General features: G+C 39.3%; 1 protein-coding gene across 4 annotated transcripts in view; it reads left to right on the forward strand.

Moving 5' to 3' along the window:
- SYNE1 (spectrin repeat containing nuclear envelope protein 1) overlaps nucleotides 1-21,939 on the forward strand; it is a 361,050-nt gene that overhangs the window by 219,849 nt on the left and 119,262 nt on the right. For 2 of the 4 annotated variants that reach the window (XM_068550708.1, XM_068550709.1), the window contains 8 exons: nucleotides 1,832-1,966; nucleotides 2,905-3,014; nucleotides 8,305-8,461; nucleotides 11,384-11,515; nucleotides 11,716-11,871; nucleotides 12,453-12,662; nucleotides 16,791-16,892; nucleotides 21,450-21,569. In XM_068550708.1, the coding sequence (XP_068406809.1) occupies nucleotides 1,832-1,966; nucleotides 2,905-3,014; nucleotides 8,305-8,461; nucleotides 11,384-11,515; nucleotides 11,716-11,871; nucleotides 12,453-12,662; nucleotides 16,791-16,892; nucleotides 21,450-21,569 (1,122 nt within the window). The remainder of the gene's footprint in view (nucleotides 1-1,831; nucleotides 1,967-2,904; nucleotides 3,015-8,304; nucleotides 8,462-11,383; nucleotides 11,516-11,715; nucleotides 11,872-12,452; nucleotides 12,663-16,790; nucleotides 16,893-21,449; nucleotides 21,570-21,939) is intronic. The other 2 variants (XM_068550710.1, XM_068550711.1) reach the window with 2 other exon arrangements.

Consider the following 21,939-nt stretch of genomic DNA (forward strand, 5'->3'; position numbering starts at 1 on the left):
GAGCCCACAAAAGAGAGTTAGCAGGTCAGGGCCATGGCCACTGTTTTGTCACTGGGGCTTTGACTAGGGACGGCTTTCAACCTGTTACACTGACTTCTTTGGGGTCATTCTCTACAGGTCCGTTTTCACCTGCTGTTTCGTCCTTGCCTGGAAAAGCCAGGATCTCTCAGAACTTATTCTGGGTAGATGGAGCGTTCTCAGATGGGGGAGACTGCTTTATGCAGAAATGTGTGGCCTTCAGTCCTGGAGGAATGCCGGACCACCCCAAACCTCCCACCTTCAGGAAAATCACTGCTTCTCTGGAAGAGGCACTCCTGGGAGGGCGGGGAACATACTGACCTGGGTGTCACTAGCCACCTGAAGGTCCTGCGAAATGCAAATAACATGTTTTAGGCCAGTGGCATGCCAGTTGTTCTACCTAAACCACATTCTTTTACTGGGGAGCTGGATCATCTTAAAGGAAAGCAAGTACCTGTGAGCTAAGGTGGCTCAGAATCTGGAAAGGATGAAATATAAATAGTACCTGTAGGTTTCACTGTTTCCTTCACTGCACTTCAAGCACGGATACCGCTGTTGCCAAGTTCACGATCTGGAACATTTTACAGTTTAATTATGAGATTCTATTGAGTAAGACAGAGGGGAAACAGCCCCCATCTATTTCTCTGTAAGAGTTAGTGTACAGTTCTGAAAATAAGAGGAAGAGAAGGGTCTTCGTGGGCAGTCAGGCGGGCTGAGCTGGGGTGGCTGGACCCCATTCCGTGGTCAGATTCGGCAGAGAAGAGCCAAAGGCCGGGACAGCAGCAGCTCGGCAGGATGACTCTTCCGTGCAAGCAGCCTAAAGAATGTTCCCTTTCTCTGCGCCTGCCCCGGCCCCTCCCCTCGCTCCAGCCATGCTTGCCCTGTCTCTGCTCTTTCCGAGATGCTAAGTTTCTTTCCCCTACAGCCTTTGCTCCAGCGGTTCCCTAGGCCTGGAGGCCCCTCCCGCAATCTTTGCCAGCACTCCACACACGTTGTCAGCTCTGAAGACGCCTTCCTGCCCAGCCTAAGAAACGCTTCCCCTTCACTTTCCATCCCATTATCTAGTTTCACATTCTTTGTAGCTCTTATCACCATCCCAGTTTATCTTGTTTGTTTATTGTCTGTCTCCCCAGCAGGGCCCTTGTCTGGCTTCTGAGCTGAATACCACCCAATGCCCAAAACAGTGCCTGACACACAGTGGGTGCTGATACGTATTTAGTAAATGAGTCATACCGAAGTGGTGTAATTTATCCTTTGACATATAAATATATGGGAGTAGAAAGGCACTCATTCAGAACTAGTTCCATTCTGATACACCGTATTTTAGGGCCTGTTAAATTCCGTCAGGGTAGTCTAGCAGGAAGAATAAACTCCTGCCCGGGTAATAAGTAATTACGTTGGCTTTCTCCTTTAGCCATACTTTGTCAAAGCCAGAGTGGCAACAGATGGCAGTGGAGTCTAGTCCTGGTGGTGACAGTAAAGGAAATAAGATCTAGAGTTATATTCTCATGGAAAAAATTCCAGAATAATATGTGGTGACCACATCAGTCAGCTAAAAATCCTAGCCTCTAAAGGACAGTTTTTCCCCCTCAAGTATTTTTGAGTATAATCATCTATTTATTGTTCTCCCTCCTGCAAATGCCATAAATTCGGTGGGTTTTGTGTTACCTTTTTTTTTTTTAATGTGGTCTCATGTCCAAATGGAGCCACTTTGGTATCATTATTCAGACCACACTAAAAAGGAGCCGTCACTCTGTTTTGGTTAAGGTCTTCCAGTGGGTAGTATGACTCTTGATTTCTGCCTCGTTTAAAGCAGGGGACAGCCCAGGAGAAGGAGGAGAGCGATGCTGACCTGGCTGCCACTCAGAGCCCCGGCGTTCAGGAATGGCTGGCTCAAGCTCGGACCGCGTGGACCCAACAGCGACAGAGCAGCCTCCAGCAACAAAAAGTAACGCACTTCCTGACCTTCTCGCCTGCAGATAGACCAAACAGACACCTTGAGAGAAATGTTTTAGAAGGACAAGTTCCTTCTGTACTAAAGATAGAATGCCCCTTTATCTTCTCTTTGGACAGAAGCAGGACCTGGCTGTTTCCTTTCCATGTACTTACTTGTGACCACTGGAATGATGGGTCATTTTAAAGTCAGTTCTCTAAGAAAAGCTTGTGCTTAGTTTTAAAACAGTGTTACTCAGTTATAATCTGCCCTCTATTTCTAGTCTTGCCTCTATTATAAATAATGAAAACCTCAGAAAGGCCTCTGAGAATTGGTAAATGTCTGAGTTACATGTTTTTAAAAGAAATGAAATTTGCTTTCAGCTCTCAAGTAGATACCATCACAAAATAGGATTGCAGATTACTGCCAGGTGAAACAAATGAGCTTTGAGAAGGATTGCTCATTGATATCTTAACTTTATGGATAGGACATATTAAAATATTTTATCAAAGAGTAGAGACATTTATTATAAATAATGAAAAAGTAAAACTGAGTCCATTGATGATCCAATTTATCAAGTGAGTGGGAAATTGAAGAGAGCTGTTGCTCTCAAGGATCTCTTTCAGTTAGAACAAGGCAGTATCAATTTTTGAAAAGTGAAAGTGCATTTTGTACCACTTGAGGGCACCATTGCCCAGCAAAATTTTCTTTTCTCATTGATTTTTTTTTTTTTCAAGATTATTCAGAGATTATCTTTTATCAAAGCCAAAGAAAGCTACAGAAGACTTGGAGACATGTCTGAACAGTTACCTAAACCACACCTTTTATGTAATGTGCAAACTTAAAAACTTACTACCAAAGTTCTCTGAGAATTTTCTAGACATAGAGCTGTGATTGTAGACAATAATCGTAAAGTAACAAAGATGTTTTTATTTGTCCTTTTCCTTGAGCAGGAGTTGGAACAGGAATTAGCAGAGCAGAAGAGCCTCCTCCAGTCAGTAGCCAGTCTTGGAGAGGAAATTCTAACCCAACACTCAGCTGCAGAGACCTCTGGTGGTGTTGGGTAGGTTTCTTTCACTCTTTTTTTTTTTAATTCACTAGTTTGTTTTATTTTTTTAGATTCCATGTTTAAGTGATATCATACAGTATTTGTCTTTCTCTGTCTGACTTATTTCACTAAGCATAATACCCTCCAAGTCTATCCATGTTGTTGCAAGTGGAAAATTTTTCATTCTTTTTTATGGCTGAGTAATATTCCATTGTATATATGTACCACATCTTCTTTATCCATTCATCTGTTGATGGACACTTAGGTTGCTTCCATATCTTGGCTACTGTGAATAATGCTGCCATGAACATTGGGGTGCATGTATCTTTTCGAATTAGAGTTTTTATTTTCTTCAAATATATACCCAGGAGTGGAATTGCTGGATCTTATGGCAGTTTTATTTTTAGTTTTTTGAGGAACCTCCATACTGTTTTCCACAGTGACTGCACCAATTTACATTCCCACCAACAGTGTACAACAGTTCCCTTTTCTTCACATCTTTGCCAACATTTGTTATTTGTGGTCTTTTTGATGATAGCCATTCTGACAGGTGTGAGGTGATACCTAATTGTGGTTTTGATTTACATTTCTCTGATGACAGCTTACCATTCTCTTCTTGTCGCTGTTTTCCTGACATTTGAAGAAATGTAAACATCTCACTCAAAATTTTATTTTGAACGTCTGCAAAAATTTAATCATTTTGTTTTCACTTTATGATGTTAAATTTACTTGCATTTTGAACATTTCGTTGTGTAGCATGAGTATAGCTAGTAATTATAATGGCTAACTTGCTTGCCCTCTTTCCACTACGCTTAGCATTTCTGTCTATAGAAGATGCTAAGTTCATTTTTAAAATCAAATAAGAAATGCATTATAAAATTAGATTCATGATGTTTCTGACTGAATAATTATATCTAACTGCAAAACATTTTCCCTACCAGAGCTAATCTTCCCCTAATATCATTCTGAAAAATAAATGTACGTGCCTTCTAAGTATCTTGAGTTTTCTTGATGATCTGTTTCTACAGTTTCTGTATATAAAGTCATTGAGCTTTGAGTCCTGGTTTGGAGTAGAGACTGAAAGTCTTTTACACAGGAAAGTAAAGTGTTGAAGAAAAATTAAGGAAAGTGGAGAATTTTCAGGTTGAAGATTCTGGTTTAAAAGGTAGGAAGGAAAATAAACTGAAGAAGAGTGGAAGTGTCCCTGTATTTTGAGGCAGGTCTGGGTTTTATTCCCGTTCTGTATTTGTCACCATGGAAAAGTAACTCAACTCTGAGACCTTGTTTGCTTATCAATAGAATTAGAATAATAATTGACTACCATCATCACAGAAGGGCTGTGCTGTGAACATTGTGGATGTCAACTGAAAGGATATATAGGAGAAGTATCTTTAAAATCTAAAACGTTAGAAAAAAAAAAGTTTCAGCGAAACCTCTGTGTTCATGCAATGCTAACAGTTGAAATTCAGCAGCATCCTTTGACAACCATCATGTGTCAAAGAGCTTTAACTCCATGGCCTCCAATGTTTTCATTTCTGAACGTTTGTTTGGAGGAAATACATGGTATAAAGATGACTTTTGATATTATTTATAATACCAAATAATTAAAAAGACAGAAATGCCCATTAGTAAAAAAAAAAAAAAAAAAGGCCTAAGAAAAATTTTATACCTATATAATCTTAACAAAAAACTATGTAACAATATCAGAAAATGTATATGTGGTCCTAAGTAAAAAATGTGATATAAAATTGAATGTATAGTATATGTATGAGTAAGAACCAGAGTAGATGTGGATGATCAAAAGTAACTTTGGCAAGGGTAGATTTGGAGATTTTTCTTTTCCTTTTTTTTTTTTTTTAAGTTTATTCAGTTTGACATAAAGTTGCTGACATATAACATGCGTGTTGACTATATATGTATATACATATAAGAAACAGGAAGATATTCAAGGAAAGAAAAACAAAACAAAAAGCAGTAAAAACATTGATACAACTAATAAATATCAATTTAAAAGAATAGGAATGAATACTATTATAACATCTACGGTCAGGAATTCCATTAAAATAACCCTAATACTGTACAAATTGTGTTAAAATATAATGGGGTTTTAAAAGTCCCTGTTGTCCTCAGGCTTAAAAGTGCTGATAAGGCCATAAACATGTGTCTGTATAAATCTAAAACGAGGAACGCTATTTCGACTCTGAGTAGAGACTTGCCTTCACTTTGCATTTTCTTTTCTTTTTCCAGTTCTTCTAAGATGTTTATTCATCCCTCATAGTTTTCTGAATATTTTTGCCAAACTCTGTTTTTACCAAGAACCCATCCACACATTGCCTCCTCATCGTATGTAGAGTCACGAAAAGCAGCCGTAGGAATATTCTGCAACTTTCTTGCCATGATTTTCTTTTCTTTCCTTGGCCTTTAGCTTTGGAAAGGAGCCAAATGAAAGACAAACAGCTATAAATTCCTCGTTCAAATATAAAAATATTTTAAAGAGAAATTTGCAGTGCAGTACTGGCTTGCTGTAGAACATTTACTCCAAATACTTATAAATTCTTTAATTTTTGTACAAAATCTTTAGAAAAATCTCCTTTAAATCTAGTTGATGACAGAGCAGCCATGCCTTTCAAGCCTTTAGGTAAATATACCAAGCAAACAAACAGCCATAAATTAAACAATATCCAGAAGTCAAAAGAAAAATATATGTATATATCTTTAAAAGAACAGAATAACATTGCTAGGGAAAAACTTTATATATTCAGCCTTCAACATATTAGCTGATTTTCTAAGACTATCAAGTGTGAATTGGTTTATGCCAGAAAATCCCTGTGGGATGGGCATGGTTTGCTTCATGGCTACAAATTTAATAAATAAAGAATAAGTACTATGTGGCGTACGGGAGAATTGATGGAGGAGTCCTTCCAAGATCACTAAGGAAACTCAACTGGAAATTAATTGATATAAATATCAAAGGAAAAGAAGAATATTTTCAATGGGAAACGAAAGGCTGTGTTCTTATTTAAGACTAATTTGCTGGTGGCATTATATATGTGTCAATGCTTAAACATAAGAATACATAGATATTAAATATCCCCAGGAGGTTTTTTTTTTTTTCCTTTTTTGGCCACACAGCTTGCGGGATCTTAGTTCCCTGACCAGGGATTGCACCCAAGCCCTTTGCACTGAAAGCGGAGTCCTAACCACTGGACCTCCAGGGAATTCCCAAATATCCCCAGGTTTTATACTAAATTGTTATGCAAACATAAATGAATTAAAAGTGATGCACTGCAGTCCACCACCCCAAAAAACAGCACAATAAAGAACTTTAATTTCAGAAGAATTTTAAAACTTGTTTTTTATTTAAAGTGCTTTTTAAAAAGCAGAAAAATCCTTAGGGAATTCCCTGGCAGTCCAGTGGTTAGGACTCTGCACTCTCACTGCCGAGGGCCCAGGTTTGATCCCTGGTCAGGGAACTAAGATCCCACAAGCCGTGGGATGAGGCCAAAGGGAAAAAAAACAAAGGCAGAAAAATCCAGAGACTAATATAACAAACAAAATTAGAGGTATCAATTTTATTTTGATATTTTTTCCCTCAGCATTACTTTTTTAGATCAATCCACGTTGATACATATAGATCTAGTTTTTTCATTTTAACTGCTTAACAGTATTTTAACTTGTAACAATAACAACTTACCCATTTTCTTATTGATGGGCCTTTATATTGTTGCCATTTTTTTTGGTTTTTTGCTATTACTAGCATTGTTGAACTTAACCTCTTACATGTCTTTAAGTGTGCAAGTGAGAAAGATTCTCTTATATCCTAGAAGTAGAAGTCCTGCATCATAGCCTTATAGATAATTTTTTAAGGTTTACTTCAACAGACCTACCTAAAGAAACTATTGTATTCAATACTCATTCTGAAAAGAATTGGCTTTGGGGTAGTATATAGTATTATTCTGCCAATGAACTGGTTATTTTTTTTTCTTCACTTGAGCAAAAGTTTCCATCAAAGTAATAGTAATGGCTATCTAGTACGGCTTTCGGCTGACATGGTTCTAGTTAGGACTTCAAAACCCCTGACAAACTAGGACCTATTGGAACTTGGGTCCCCCAGATTCTTATCATTGCCATTACCATTATCATTAGGCCCCATTGATTGAGTGGCTGTATTTTACCAGATAGGGTCATAGGCATTATGCATATCTTCTCTAAATTTAATTCTCATACTTCTGCAAGATAGGTACTATCTTCATTTTAAAGATGAGAAGGTTGGACTTCCTTGGCGATCCAATGGTTAAGACTCTACGCTTCTAATGCAGGGGGGCGGGGGTTCGATCCCTGGTCGGTGAACTAAGATCCCACATGCCGCACGGCACAGCCAAAAGGATAAAAAATTAAAAAAATAAAGATGAGGAAATTGAGGCTCTGAGAAGTGAAGTGACTACCTCAAAGTCACAAATCTAACGTGCTGGAACAGGGAACCCAGATCTGTCTCACCCGCAGAGCCATAGTCTCAGATGCTACCTTATGCCTCTCTTTAAGGATGACCCTTCCACATTCTGTACTCCTATTCCCTGTCCTGAAACCTGTCCTGTGGTATTTTCCTTGGACTCAGGGTGAAAACTCTCAGTAGACTAGGCAGCATTTTTAGGGCTTTTGAATTAGTTTGTGGGCTATTTGTCAAAGGATACAAGTCTTTCTTTTTTTTTTTTTTTTATTATTTTTTTTTTTATTATTTTTGGCCGTGTTGGGTCTTCGTTTCTGTGTGAGGGCTTTCTCCAGTTGTGGCGAGTGGGGGCCACTCTTCGTCGCGGTGTACGGGCCTCTCACTATCGCGGCCTCTCTTGTTGCGGAGCAGAGGCTCCAGACCCTCAGGCTCAGTAGTTGTGGCTCACGGGCCCAGTTGCTCCGCGGCATGTGGGATCTTCCCAGACCAGGGCTCGAACCCGTGTCCCCTGCATTGGCAGGCGGATTCTCAACCACCGCGCCACCAGGGAAGCCCAGGATACAAGTCTTATCGTCTACTTTCTGGTTCTAAAAGTTACAATTATTTTTATCTTTAATGCTGAGCTATTTTCAGTGTATTTTTTAAATTATTGTGCTCATGGTTCAATTATATGAGTAAGAATATACTTGCTTTACTCTTAGTCTCAAGTTTTCTATTTTAATTTATAAAGTATAAGCTAATGACTGAAATAATCTGGTTCCAATTTTAGAAGCCAGATCTAGTACACATAATAAATTACCTAGAACTTATTGCCTTTTTACACACATTGTAAACTTAGATTATTTATTCTTCTAATAGCGAAAAACCTGATGTGTTATCCCAGGAGTTGGGGATGGAAGGGGAGAAGTCACCTGCTGAAGACCAGATGAGAATGAAATGGGAAAGCCTCCATCAAGAATTTAGTACCAAGCAGAAACTGCTTCAGAATGTTCTGCAACAGGAACAAGAGCAAGCGGTATCGAACATTTTGCTTTTACATATTAACTAATATAAAAGATGTACAGCTTATGCTATGGGAATGAATATAACTGTGCAACAACCTGTATTTCATTATCAATTCCAAAATAAGACATAAAACAAATTACTCATCCTACACTCTTCTTAACAAGCCTGTTTCACATATCCCTTTATAATTATATATTTATATGTGGAAATTTAGTTGACTTCTAGATACTGTTTTCCTCAGAGAAGATTAATATCTGATGACTCATTAGCGTAAACCATTAAATTTCAAATGGGCCCCCCCATTTTTCCCACAACTTTGAAAATTAAGGATGCAAATTAAGGATATACACATCCAGGCCAAAAAAAAAAGCTACAAATTTGTCAGTAAGTTATCAAGTTATCTTATTTTCTATTGCTACTTCCAGTATTTAATCGTTTCAGAAGATCTTACTGGGAAACACACTGGGACCTCAGTGGGGCTAAAGGGAGGGGAATTCAGGGGTCAGTTACAGTGGTCACTGGCCCATCTGCACGCTGGTTCCCAAGATGGATGGGTACTTGTGATGTTGGACTTGGTTCCAACAAGCAAGCCAAATCCAGTGGAATTAAATAGAGCAACCGAAGGTTCCAGATAGATAATAGCTATGAGTTCACCCTAAGCAGAAGCCTGAGAACAGCAAAGAGTCAGAGGGATTCACCCCTTAAGAGCTAGTCAGGGAAGCCTGTGATGCTCAGCACAGCTGTGGTCCAGCAGGATGCTGGAGATAGAAGCCCAGCCCAGGCCCTGGGTCAGCCCTGCTCTGGCCGTCCCACCACGGTGGTATCATCAGAGCAAGTTCTAAGACCTTCACTGTGGATCTGGGGAAGCTGCTGTTTTCACTGCTCTGCTTCGGACCAGCTTAGGAGCTGGGAGAGGCTGACCCCAGAAGAGAAAAGGTATCGATAATTACAGAGCATCTGAGGAGGGAAAGGCAGGAGCTGACAGAGCGGGCACTGTAGGGCAGGTACACCTTGCCAGGATCACCTGAAAGGGGGATGTCTAAAGGTCATAGCCTGTCCCCCATCTGCTGAGAGCCGTGCGTAAGTCGTACAGAGCCATTCGTCTCTGTCTCCTTTTACAGCATCTTGTGGCATTCACACGTTCTCGCTCCCTGGCCAGGGCCTTCTTTGCCACTGTCCACAGGAACATCACCAGCTCTGGCCCTGGAGAATAGAAAGCCCTCCCTTTCCAGAGGCAGTTGTCTCGAAATCATACTCCACCCTGGCACACAGGGCCCTTACACCTTTTGCATGGACCTCCTACCTGTGTTTGAATGAATCCTTCTTCACACCCCTGATCAAACATTCCTCAGACTCGTAACTTGAGTTCTTGATTTCTGATGTAGATCTCCTGGACTTCGGAACAGCACTATTCATGTTACAGGATTTCCCCATTCCTTTGTCTATAAGGGGTATTTACAGTCCTAAATGGTGGACCGCAGCCTTTTCTGAGTATCCTAAGTCAGATAAACCTGGGATATTTCTAGTCGTGCCCCACGCTTACTTACTCTTCTTCATTCGTGAAACGCCCGACCCCTCATTCTGCCTCTTGGCCATTCAGCTGAAACACTTGCATGAGTCACCCATCCAGCCTCGCTGACCTGGACGTCTCCTCCATACCCGCTCTCATCTCGGAGAGTTGCCCTGTCAGCACTTTCTTCTCTTTGGTGTGGAGAGGTGAGAGGAAAGTACAGGAAGAAGTAGTCTGGCTATGAGTTTCCAAAAAGAAAGGGAATGATCTATTAGGACCATATTTTGTGTTCTAGGTGTTCACATAACAGTGCTGTGGTGAGGTTGACATTATCTCCCTTCGTAGATCAGTCAGCTAAGGCTTGGAGAGATTAGATAATTTCTCAGGGTCTTGTGACTAAGAAGAGGCAGAACTGAGATGGGGATGCAGGTTTGTTTAACTCCAAAGTCCCTCCTTTATCATGTTACCTTACTGACAGTTTTGTACCCTGGATGATATACTTAACTAATCTCAAGTGTAAAAACAAGCACTTTTTTTTTTTTTTTTTTTTGCCTCAAGTTCATTAGGTCAAAAGGCGTCAGTCTTTCAGAGCAATGTTTCTTTGTTCACTTCCCCTGTATTTAGCATCTCTGTGCAGAACACCTGGCCTCAGGATGAGATATGACTCCTGCTCCTCGGAACCTGTAACCCAACTCAGGAAATACTTTAGACATTTCTGAAAAATTAAGCAGCTGGGGAGGCTCCATTAGCAGGAATTAAAAAGGAGACGAAAGTAAAAAAAAAAAGTGGAAAGTGGCTAGAAGAGGTGTGGAATTTAAGGCAGTGGATTATAAAGAGATGCTGGGTGGTGAGCAGTGCAACCACAGTGGGGAATGAGCCTGGCATGTTTAGAGGATAATGAGTTAATCAGCCTGAAAAGTAAGGGGAACATGAGGTATTCTAAACAATTACAGGACACTGAGTGAGATCAGAAACATCATTAAAACGTTTGAGTGCTGGGCCATATCATAGCCCTTACTGGGGAGACGTTGTGTTTGCCTAAAAGAGTTTAGGGGGTAAGTAAAGGAATCACGAAAGCCAAGGGATCAGTCTAGTTCTGGTATTTCGGCTGAATTATTTCATCATGGGTCGTGCTAAAACCAAGATTAAGTTGAGAGGAAGGCTATGATAAGAATTCAGGCGTGTTTTTTCCACTATTTTCTTTTCTCTCTTTCTTTTTTTCTTGGTCCATCAGGGAAACGTTGCCATTGCTGAATCTGGTCATCATGTTTATTGGACATGGTGTGTTGTAAGGTTGTTTTTCTCCAGCAGAGGTTTCCATAAACACAGTTTTTCCAGCATCTGTTTCAGTGTTCATTTCTAAATGAGAACACCTGGATAGAGTACATCTGGTCCTAAATAAACTCTCCTGTCTGCCTGCAGCTTTACAGCAGGCCAAATCGGCTCCTGTCTGGCATGCCACTGTACAAAGGGGACGGACAGGCCCAGGATAAATCCGCAGTGACGTCTTTGCTGGATGGATTGAACCAGGCCTTGGAGGAGGTTTCAGCCCAGGTAGGGTGGTGCGCTTGGTCTGCTTGTGGATCTGGGATCCCAGCGGGTTGCTCCACCCCTGGGCGTGAGCTGTTGAGACCCAGCGCTAGTGATTAGCCCGGAAAGGCAGAGCCACTGGACCCCAGCATCTCATCCTGGTATTTTTCTTTGATTCCTCAAAACACTGTAATTAATCCTTTGTTCCTTCCTTTTTTTCTCAGGGTGGAGGGACAAAGAGGCAGAACACTGACTTGGAGCAGAAGTTATACGATGGGGTCTCGGCTACCTCTACTTGGCTGGATGATGTGGAGGAACGTTTATATGCTGCCACAGCACTTTTACCAGCAGAGGCGGAAACTTGCCTCTTTAACCAAGAGGTAGGTTTGGCAGCCCATGTCTGTGAGGGTATGACATTACACGGCACTTGAAATGCTGACATTGGATAATGAATGTTATGTATAAAGAAGGTCAAGCATAAAACAGTTCTAATAAGGGACAAATGAGGTGTATTTCCAAGCAGCATAATGCAGAAAAGAGTTGCCTAAATATAAAAAGCTGTCAAAGGTATTTATGTTTTGTATTTTTATTCTTTGTCTTGTGTATGTAGGAGGTGGAAAAAACTGAGAACTCTGTAGGAACCCTGTTGTATATTGCAAGCTTCCACATATGAAACACAGACTAAAAATAATAATTATGAATTTCTAAATGGCACTTTAGAAAGCTCATCTTTTCACCAAATATTATATATTAGTATTAGCAAATGATGTAAAGTTTCTGAGGAAAATAACAGTAACTTGCCTAATATTTATAGAAGTGTAAGAAATGGTCCAACTTGCCTTAGATGTAATTATCACTGAGCAGCATGAGAGATATAGTGGACTTCCTATGAGGAAATGACTCGATTTGTATATGAATTCATGGATCTAAACATTGAAATGCACTTTCTTATCAACCCCAGACTCTTGCCAAAGATATTAAGGAAATGTCTGAAGAAATGGATAAGAACAGGAACTTGTTTTCCCAAGCCTTTCCAGAGAATGGTGATAACCGAGATGTTATTGAAGACACTTTGGGATGTCTTTTGGGCAGGTTATCTTTGCTAGACTCAGTAGTAAATCAACGATGTCATCAGATGAAGGAAAGACTTCAGCAAATACTAAATTTCCAGGTAAGACATTATCGAGATGTTTCACCATCTTCCTGCTACCTTCAACAATAAACAGGATCTTATTGAGGTATGATATAGACCTACCTTTTTTTTCAAAGGTACGAAGAGCAAGAACATTACAGAAAAACAAGGGGGCTGAACTCAAGGAATAGAAGACAAAGTTTTATGCGCCTAGAAATGGAAGGTTGAGAAAATCAGCCAACCAAACTTAGGGCTGAATAGAACTTTAAATTCAACCAGTGAAGCTCATATATATGGCATATTATAATGATAATTTCCAGTTGATAAAACTGGAGTTTAAAACATTAGACCAAAGAAACATGCAGGAAGTAATAAAAAGCTTCCTTTGGGAATACTTACATTCTAATTGAATTTTATTTGTAGCAAACACAGAAGATTTATAAAACAGATTCATGTAATACATGTAATTAGGGCCAAGGGGTTGATGTAAAATTTTGATTTCCAAAAAAATACTGTAAAGTGTCAAATAAACGTACCACTAGCCAGGAAATGTGGAATTTTCTAGATATTCGTCTAGAGGGACAGATTATCATTGCCTTCCAGTAGTTTACATTCTTAAAACTATAAACTAAAATTATCACAAACATTTGTGTATCGTTTCTCTATTCACAAGAAATCTTCACATGTATTATTGACATAATAATAATATTATGATTTTATCACCTACTGCTGTATAACCTTAGCTGCTTCTCTGACCTAAGTATCCTCAACTATTAAATCATGCCCACAGTAACTACCTTTTAGGGCTTTGTGAGGATAAAATGAGTCAAAATGTTTAAAATACTTTAAACAGTGTCTGAAACACAGTAAGCACTCAGCAAGTTTTGTTACTGTTCCTGCAGTTAATAGTAGTATTTATGATAATAGATATAGAATCTAAAACCAGTGGAAAAGTTAAATTATTTCTCCAAGTTTATTTAACCTTCGAGAACTAGAGCCAGGATTTGACTCAAAGAATGTTTGTATATTTTATATTGTTAGGATGATGGCGAGGGAGTTGGAGAAAAGTAGACCTAGTCAAGATATATTTGGAAGGCAGAATCAATAGGGGAGCATCTGTTTGGATCTGGGCAACAAGAGAAAGGGGTGCTGCTGAGGAACTCCAGGGACTCTGACGTGAGCATCTGGGGGGCATTGGCTGACAGAAAAGACAGATGGGAGCAGTGCCATGGACCAAGGGGCAAGACTGGGTCGCTAGCAGTATCACTGGCTGGGCAAGGATATCGGGTAGAATTAAAATACTCTGGTGAATAGTCACAAGTCTGTGGCTTAGAAGAATGACCTGCATTGGATATTTGCATTTGTATCTGTTGTGCTGTGTAGTACACAGAGAGGAAAGAGCATTTCCCTTTCAGTTAGAAAACCTGGGGTTGATTATTTGGGTATTTTGTCTTGAATGCAAGATCTGATTGCATGTACATCTGTACATACTATGTCTAAAATCAGCTAAACTGTTGTGCAACTTATGGAAACTTGTTTCATTACTCTAAAATTCCTCTTGCATAAAATAACACACTGAGTTTTAATAGCATTCTAGTCAATTGGCCATGAATTGAGGTGGGTTAAAAGTGCAAATGGGTGTATCACTAGGAGGCATGTTTCCCTTTTTCAAATTGCGTTCTCTATGCTAGTGTCTTTGGTACTTTTAAATTGTTATTGGTAATCATAGCCAGTCAGAGTAAAAACTGAACTAAACGTGAATACTCTGGAACTTATTTTGGGTAGAGGATCGAGAGAAGAACAAGTAATCTTGAAATTCTCTTTCAATCATGTTCTCTATTTTTCTTCTGCCAGCAAGTTTCTACTTGTTGGTGGCCAACTCACAAACAAAAACTGACATTTCAAAATGTCTGTGCTCCAATTTAATTGAGAGAAGGAGTTCCGATGTTAATGTAATTAAAAGTCAAGTCACAAACCATTTTATTTTACTTTGCACTGAGCACCTGGTATACTATCAGTGCTCAGTGCTTATTGGAATGGTAGCCTTCATTTTCCAGTTAACTTTTGAGTATTAACTTTTGCCAGACGCTAACGTTATCCTGTACCCAACAGACAATCTGGAAAATGGGTAGATGTTATGTAGAAGTATGTTATCCACATGGAATCACAAGTTAATTATCACCTATTCTGTATTTTTAAAACTTTTATTCATAGACTTAAACCCAAATAAATTTCCTAGACATTTTTATAGTTGAATATTTTAAGTTATTTAAAAAGTAAAAAATGAAAGAATTTCTTATTGAATGAGCAAGGCAACACAAATGATTTTAGAACTTGAAACTTCCTGTTTCTCAAACAGCTAGAAGCCCACCTCTTTATGCCCTACAAGTAATTCCAGTAACTGTAAGAAAAAAATTGTGATGTCTGTTATGTGTGTAGTAGTAGATACCTTAAATACCCTGCTGTATCACAAGTGTGGTATTAAGAAATGGTTAAAGCCTTTGGATTTTCATTCTTAAGAAAATATCAACATCCATACGGTTATAAGCACCTCTTAAAGTCTTTTATTTAGTAATTTTTAAATCAGTCATATTCTCTGCTTTACTTTCTTCTTGGCTAGTCTCTTCTAGTAATTAGTGCAGCTTCTAGAAATGTGAACTGTGTTCTCTATTACTTGGAGTAGAATATGATTAATATAGAAAATGTGCTATTAAAAATGTAAAGATGATATACAGGAAATACATACACCCTCTTCATTTCTAACCCATGTTATTTATACTTATCTACTCGTTTAGATTAACGGAACTCATGTTTTTCTAAATACATGTGGGTAATAAGGACTTTACTTCTTTTGAATCTGTTCAAATGAATGGGAACATCTTTTCTTATGCATATAAACAGATAAATGTATCATGGTTCTAATGGCCCACGTGGCCTTACCCTGAACACAGCTGAATGACACAAGCATTATCATAACTCATAAGCAGAACCCTTGTTTCTGGCATCGTTTTTCCAGTGCTGTTCTTATCATTTCTCATTTAGTCTGCAACTAGGCTTGCAGATTGGTTTGGGTTTTGGTTAGTGACAGTTATTGCCTCTTAGGAGCGTATGCTTTTCTCTAAATCTCATGTTCAGTTCTATTTCTTTTTAAACTGCATAATTCACCTACTGTTTTGCTTTAGCCTTGTATTTTGTGTTATAATGCTGCCATATATCCTTAAAGACTTTTTGTCTTCTTTGGTGTGATTATCCTTCTACTCATGAGACAGTCAGAATTTTTGCATCTTGGTACCATACACACATGCGATCAGCTCCCGCTGAAGAGAACGTGATAAGTCAGACTTCAGCCTATGATGAGCAACCAGCCCATCGTAGAAGTTTCTAACTAATAAGAAATAGAGCTTACCTGTTGATATTTCAGGAGAAAAATTAAAAATGTTATAATTCAAGTTTTGTTCCAGTTCATTATCCCTTTTAGAATTGAGTATCAAAATTCTGATAGTTATCTCCTTTCTGTACAAAGTTAACTCAATATAAGTATATTTGGACATTTATATGAGTAATGTTTATGAATAGGCTGAGCTAAGATCTTTTTGTGTTGTCTTTTCATATGTCTTTGGTCATTGTGAATAATGTTTATCTTCTAAACTTCTGGATGGCTTTTTATAAGCTTGTGCAAATTCTTTGAAAATAGGAGAAAGAAGGAAGTGAGGGAGAGAGGGAAGGAGAGGAGAGAGGAAAAAAAGGATCATAATTATTCTTAAGAATAATATTTTTCCCCCAAACACAACAACACCTGCAGGTTGTTTTACTAGCTAGAAGTCCTTAGTGTAATATTTCTGCTGCAATGTTTAAATGTGCTCATTTATTACAGAAATAACAAGAACATTCGGGTGACCAATATTGCTTTTTATCTGTGTACTTCGTCTCCATCTGTGTTGTGTTGGAAATGCTTTGTATAACAAATTCTAGCACTTGTGTAAATTTTTTAGCACTTGTATAAATTGTTACCAGTTCCTTTTACTTTCCCATAAGATAATATTGTTTCTTCTGGAAACAATTAAATTCCTACCCCTGTATATTATTTCTAAGAATGTGTGTTATGTTTACAACCATTTTGAATTTCCTGTTACACATGTTAAGCTTTCCTGTTGTTTTCCTCCTTAGAATGATCTGAAGGTGCTGTTTACATCCGTGGCTGACCACAAATACATCATTCTGCAGAAACTGGCAAATGTGTTTGAACAGCCTGTGGCAGAGCAAATAGAGGTATTTACAGCTGCCTTTTTCCATAAGAGCAAGTGCAATGAGTAGAACTGATTTACTATGAAATTCCAAATATTCTATGGAATATTAATGGCTTACTATAGCATTTTTGTTTGTCATCTGTTTTGTTTTTAAGTACCAGGTTTACATCAGATTACATTGACTCTGTCACTTACTTCTGTGTGTAACCAGGAAATGTGAGAGAGGAAAAGGTGTTAGTGACAGATGCTGACCTGAAGGTGTTTGCCACCTAACAATGAGATTAGACATGAACCTCAGTGACACTGGACAGGGAGTCAGACCGTCCTGGTAGCATTACACATGAAGCACTATGGATGTTTAGAAGATGGGAGATTACCTTCAGCAGCGGTAGGATTAGGGAAAAATTTTGTAAAGAGAAATTCGAACTGGGCTTAGAAGTTTGGACACAGAGACTGGGAAGAAAGGTATTCTAGTAAAAAGGACAGCAAGAACAAAGGCATAAATGTTAGACCATTCAGGGCACTTCGGGAGAAAAGCAAGTAATCCTGTTTGGCTGAACTTAACAATGAGCAAAGGTGATTGAGGGGAAGTAGGGTTCAAAGAGAAAATTTGAAGCAACTTATAGAGCCTTTTCAATGTCAGAGAATTTGGACTTTGTTCTACAAACGAGTGGTCAACTTTATTGCTTGCGCACTTCATTGGTTAAAACAATAAGCACACACCACAAATATATGTGTATTTACTTGTTTATAAATTATAAGTAGGTACTGTGTTATAAAGCATACACACAAATGAAAATTAAAAATGCGTGTGGTTGTATATAAAGGAAAGACATAGTGTTTCATTCTCATCGATCATCTTATACACTTTTGGGTACTTATACTCACCTTGGAGACCACTGGCAGTGGAAAGTCACTAGGGATGTTTGAGGGTGAGGATAAGTGTCAGTGCCAGCTCCTGCATCTGCTGCTTGACATGACAGCTCACAGGGTCAGGAAGCAGGGTATCCGTCCTGAGGCTTCACATAACTGCACTGAGGAGAAGGAATGAGAATTCAAACTATCGTACTGGCAGTGGAAACAGGGAGGAGGGAGAAAATGGGAAGGATGTTACACACAACATCCCATTTCATAAACTAAGTAATTATGGAAATGTGTGCTTTAATAGAATTGCATACCCTAATTTCAGTAGACCTCTAATGGTTCTATGGGTAGGCCATAGGGAATCACCTGAAATAGAAACCACCTCAAAGACTTCTCTATAGAAGGAGATATCTAGATCTCTCTCCCTCTCTGACCATCCAAAACAGTTTGCAAATTTATATGTGAATATGTATCTTTCTGGACCCTAATTTCATCTGTTTTTTAACAGAGATCCCTCATTTTTCCCAAATTGAAAATCATTCTTCCGTGTCATAGCTTCTACTTGAAAGGACCCTTTTTTATTTTTATTTTTTATTTTTGGCTTATAATGTACCCAATCCCAAACAGAATTTGAGCAGCCATAAGAGTGCTTTGCCTTGAATTTCTAATGTGAAATTTAGGATATGTATGATCACAAGTAACACTTTTACTGACTATTGACCGATATAACCAATGTAAATTCCAGAGATAAAAATAAATTACCCATTATTTCGTTGAATAAATGGAAAGCAACTAAAAAAGTGCTAATTCCATCCCTACCCTCCTTGGGTTAAAGAGGTAACAGTAGCAGAAGCATGGGGATATATTCATCTTTTGAGTCATGTCATTCTGACCTAGAACAGACCTGTTGCCCCACAAGCCTGTTGCACAGCTGTCTTCTTCAATCTCCCTTTACTACCATTCTGAGAATTTCCTTCACTTCTCGCTTCTGCTGGGTCTTCTCTTTCCTGAGTTTCAAGTCTTTCTCTTTACTGTATTGCTTCCTTGTTTTCTTAGTGCACATCCTCACTAAGAAAGGATGCATGCTAGATATATTTTTCAATATTTTGCATGTCTGAAAATGTTCTAGTCATATGCTCAGATACTACTCATACTGATAGCTTGGCTCTTTATAGAATTCTTGGTCAGTTCTTTATAGAGTTTTGAGGCTTTTCCTCCATTGTTTTCTAGCTTCCAGTGTTGGCTTGAGGAATTGAAAATTGTCCTAATTCCCAAAGGTCTCAGTGTTCTGAAATTTCACAGTGACATGCCTTGGGGATAGTCTGTTTCATCCACTGGGTTGGGAGCTCAATGGGCTCTTTTGATCTGGCAGCTCTCATCTTTCTATTCTGGAACATTTTCTAAGAGTTATTTAAATATTTTTCATCCCTCTATTTTATCTGTCTCCCTTTCTGAAACGCCTTTTAGGCAGATGTTGGATGTTCTGGTCCAGTCCTCTAACTTTCTTATCAAGGGACATTTCTCTCTTTGTCTTTTTGCTCTGCTTTCTGGAGACTTCCTCGGTTTCGACTCTAAACTTTTCTATTGACTTCTACATTTCTGCTCTCATGCATTTAATCTTCTCAGAGCTCTTTGTGGTTCTGCAAATGATCCATTTTTTGGTAGTATCCTGTTTGTTTGTTTTTTTTTTAAATTAATTAATTAACTTCTTTATTTATTTTATTTATGGCTGTGTTGGGTCTTCGTTTCTGTGCGAGGGCTTTCTCTAGTTGTGGCAAGCGGGGGCCACTCTTCATCGTGGTGCACGGGCCTCTCACTTTCGTGGCCTCTCCCGCTACGGAGCACAGGCTCAAGACGTGCAGGCTCAGCAATTGTGGCTCACGGGCCTAGCTGCTCTGCGGCATGTGGGATCTTCCCAGACCAGGGCTCGGACCCGTGTCGCCTGCATTAGCAGGCAGATTCTCAACCACTGCACCACCAGGGAAGCCCCCTGTTCTTTTTTAAATAGATGCATTGCCTTTTATAATCTCTCTGGTATATTAGTGATTTGGGGGTTGAAAGGGTTTTGGGGGGACTTTGGGGGAGTTTTTTATTTGTTGGTTTTTCCTGTATAATCTGTTTCCCTCCAGGTTGCTTTTAATTTGTTTGCTTATTTTGGTCTCTATCTTTCATGTTAGAGGCTTTTCTCAGATATATGGAAATGCTTTGTTGTCTATTCACATTTAGGATGAGAGACTGAATGGGAACTTCATGAATGGATGGGGCTTGACAATTTTGAGATTTATTGAAGGATGATCTGTGTGGGCTATTGGAGAATCGTTGTGTCAAATTTTTTAGGTCTTTTCTTTTGGTCTTTTCGTATTCTCCCGCCCACCCCCTTCTGTCTGGAGAGTAGAAACAAGGCTTCAGCACTCTAGGAGACGTGGGGGCTCCACATTCAGCATTCAGTGGGTGTTGTCACTTTATCAGTCAAGGACTCAAGCCCACAACTGTGCCTGGTGCCCCTCAGTCCAGAGACATCCGTTTTACCTTCTCCAGAAAATGAACTTTCAGTCTTTCACCAAGGAAGGGCAGAGCCAGTGTGGAATGAGGAAGGGGATCTGGGACTCGAGGTGCTCTTTAAGCAGCTTTCCACCAACCCTCCTTATTTAGCACCCGCCCCATGTTGCCCAGGGTTCCAGAGATTCCTGTTGCTTTAATTTGGTGATAAAGAAACCCTGCCAGCTTAGGATTCAGCTTTCTCAGATTTCCGAAGTCAATTCCCATGTATCCTTCTGACTTTCAGCTTGCAAAAGTTTGTTGTTATTACCCTCTTTCCTGTTTCCTTGCCCTTGTAGATTTATGAAGGAAAAAGACACCAGAAAACAAGCAAACAAAATATTGGCAGTGGTTGTAGTGGGGACTCAGGAAAGAGAAAATAAGACACGTGTGTTTCATCTGCCATTTGGAGTCCATGTTCTTTTCATCCTTCAAGGGCAGCTGAGGTTGCTCTTCTTCCAAAAGCCTTCCTCGACTGCTCCAGGATTCACTGGTGTCTCCCTGCTCCAAAGTCCTCTGACGGGGATGAGCTGCAGCAAGCTTAGCACATAACCGTATGCAACCTTGTTTCCTCCTCTTCTGCTTACTCAGGCTTCCTAAGCAGACCGGAAGCTCCTTGAAGGCCAGGTTGATGTCTTGTCCTGCTTCTGTAGACCTCACCCTGGGAAGACAAGGCGCGGCGCTAGCTGTCACTTTCATACTTGATTGCTTGCCCTCCCATTTCTCACTGGAGTAAGCTCTCCCTGACCATGCTGAAACATAGTTTCCTCTTTCCTCACTGCATCTCTCGTCAAAGATGCTCAAAACTGCATTTCAGAAAACCAGAACACGATCCCCTAGAACGTCTTAGGCGAATACCTTTTTCTAAAGACGTCCTAAAATCATGCTTCTGTTTCAGGGTGCTATTCACCGTTTCCCTTATTTGTTCAAGGAAGCCATTGTTCTCCCAACCCTCCGTGCTAAGCCCTTCCAACCTCCTTACCTTTAAAATATCTGATCTGTAGCATAATAAAGGGCCTTCTTCACTTTTCTGTCTAATAGAGGACCATCATTTTTATGTTGCATGGAAAATGTTTTAGGTGGAGAAGAGAGGAACAAATAAGGAGACATGATAATCATACTTTGCATGGCAAATTGTTTACGGGAGTTTTAATAAAATGTCATGAATCTTATATAGGCAATACAGCAGGCTGAAGATGGGCTAAAGGAATTGGATGCGGGAATCACTGAGTTGAAAAGGCGTGGTGATAAGCTGCAGGTTGAGCAGCCTTGGGTGCAAGAACTCTCCAAACTCCAGGTACAGTTTTCTACCAGTGGCATTCAGCTTCAATGGTACATCCTAACTGGAAGTCAAGAAAAAATTATTTTCTCAATTTTTTCAGGCTTTCTCTGTAAAATTCATGTCATTTAGGCCCAATTTTTCTTCCAAGTAACTCTTAGAACATTTTCTGAAACTTTCATCATATTTAGTACAATAAAATAATTCGACGTATTTTGAGATTTACTGCAGGGCAGTCTGTGTGCATTTGTTGGAGGACCCTTGTGTCAAATGTTTTAACTCTTTTCTTGTATTTTCTTGTATTCTCATGCTTCGAAGATTTTTTTGACATTATTTTTATTCCGATGGCTAAGCATTATAGCATAGTTTAGTTGTGGCATATTATTTT

This window comes from Eschrichtius robustus, chromosome 9, assembly GCF_028021215.1.
Source record: "Eschrichtius robustus isolate mEscRob2 chromosome 9, mEscRob2.pri, whole genome shotgun sequence".
NCBI lineage: Eukaryota > Metazoa > Chordata > Mammalia > Artiodactyla > Eschrichtiidae > Eschrichtius > Eschrichtius robustus.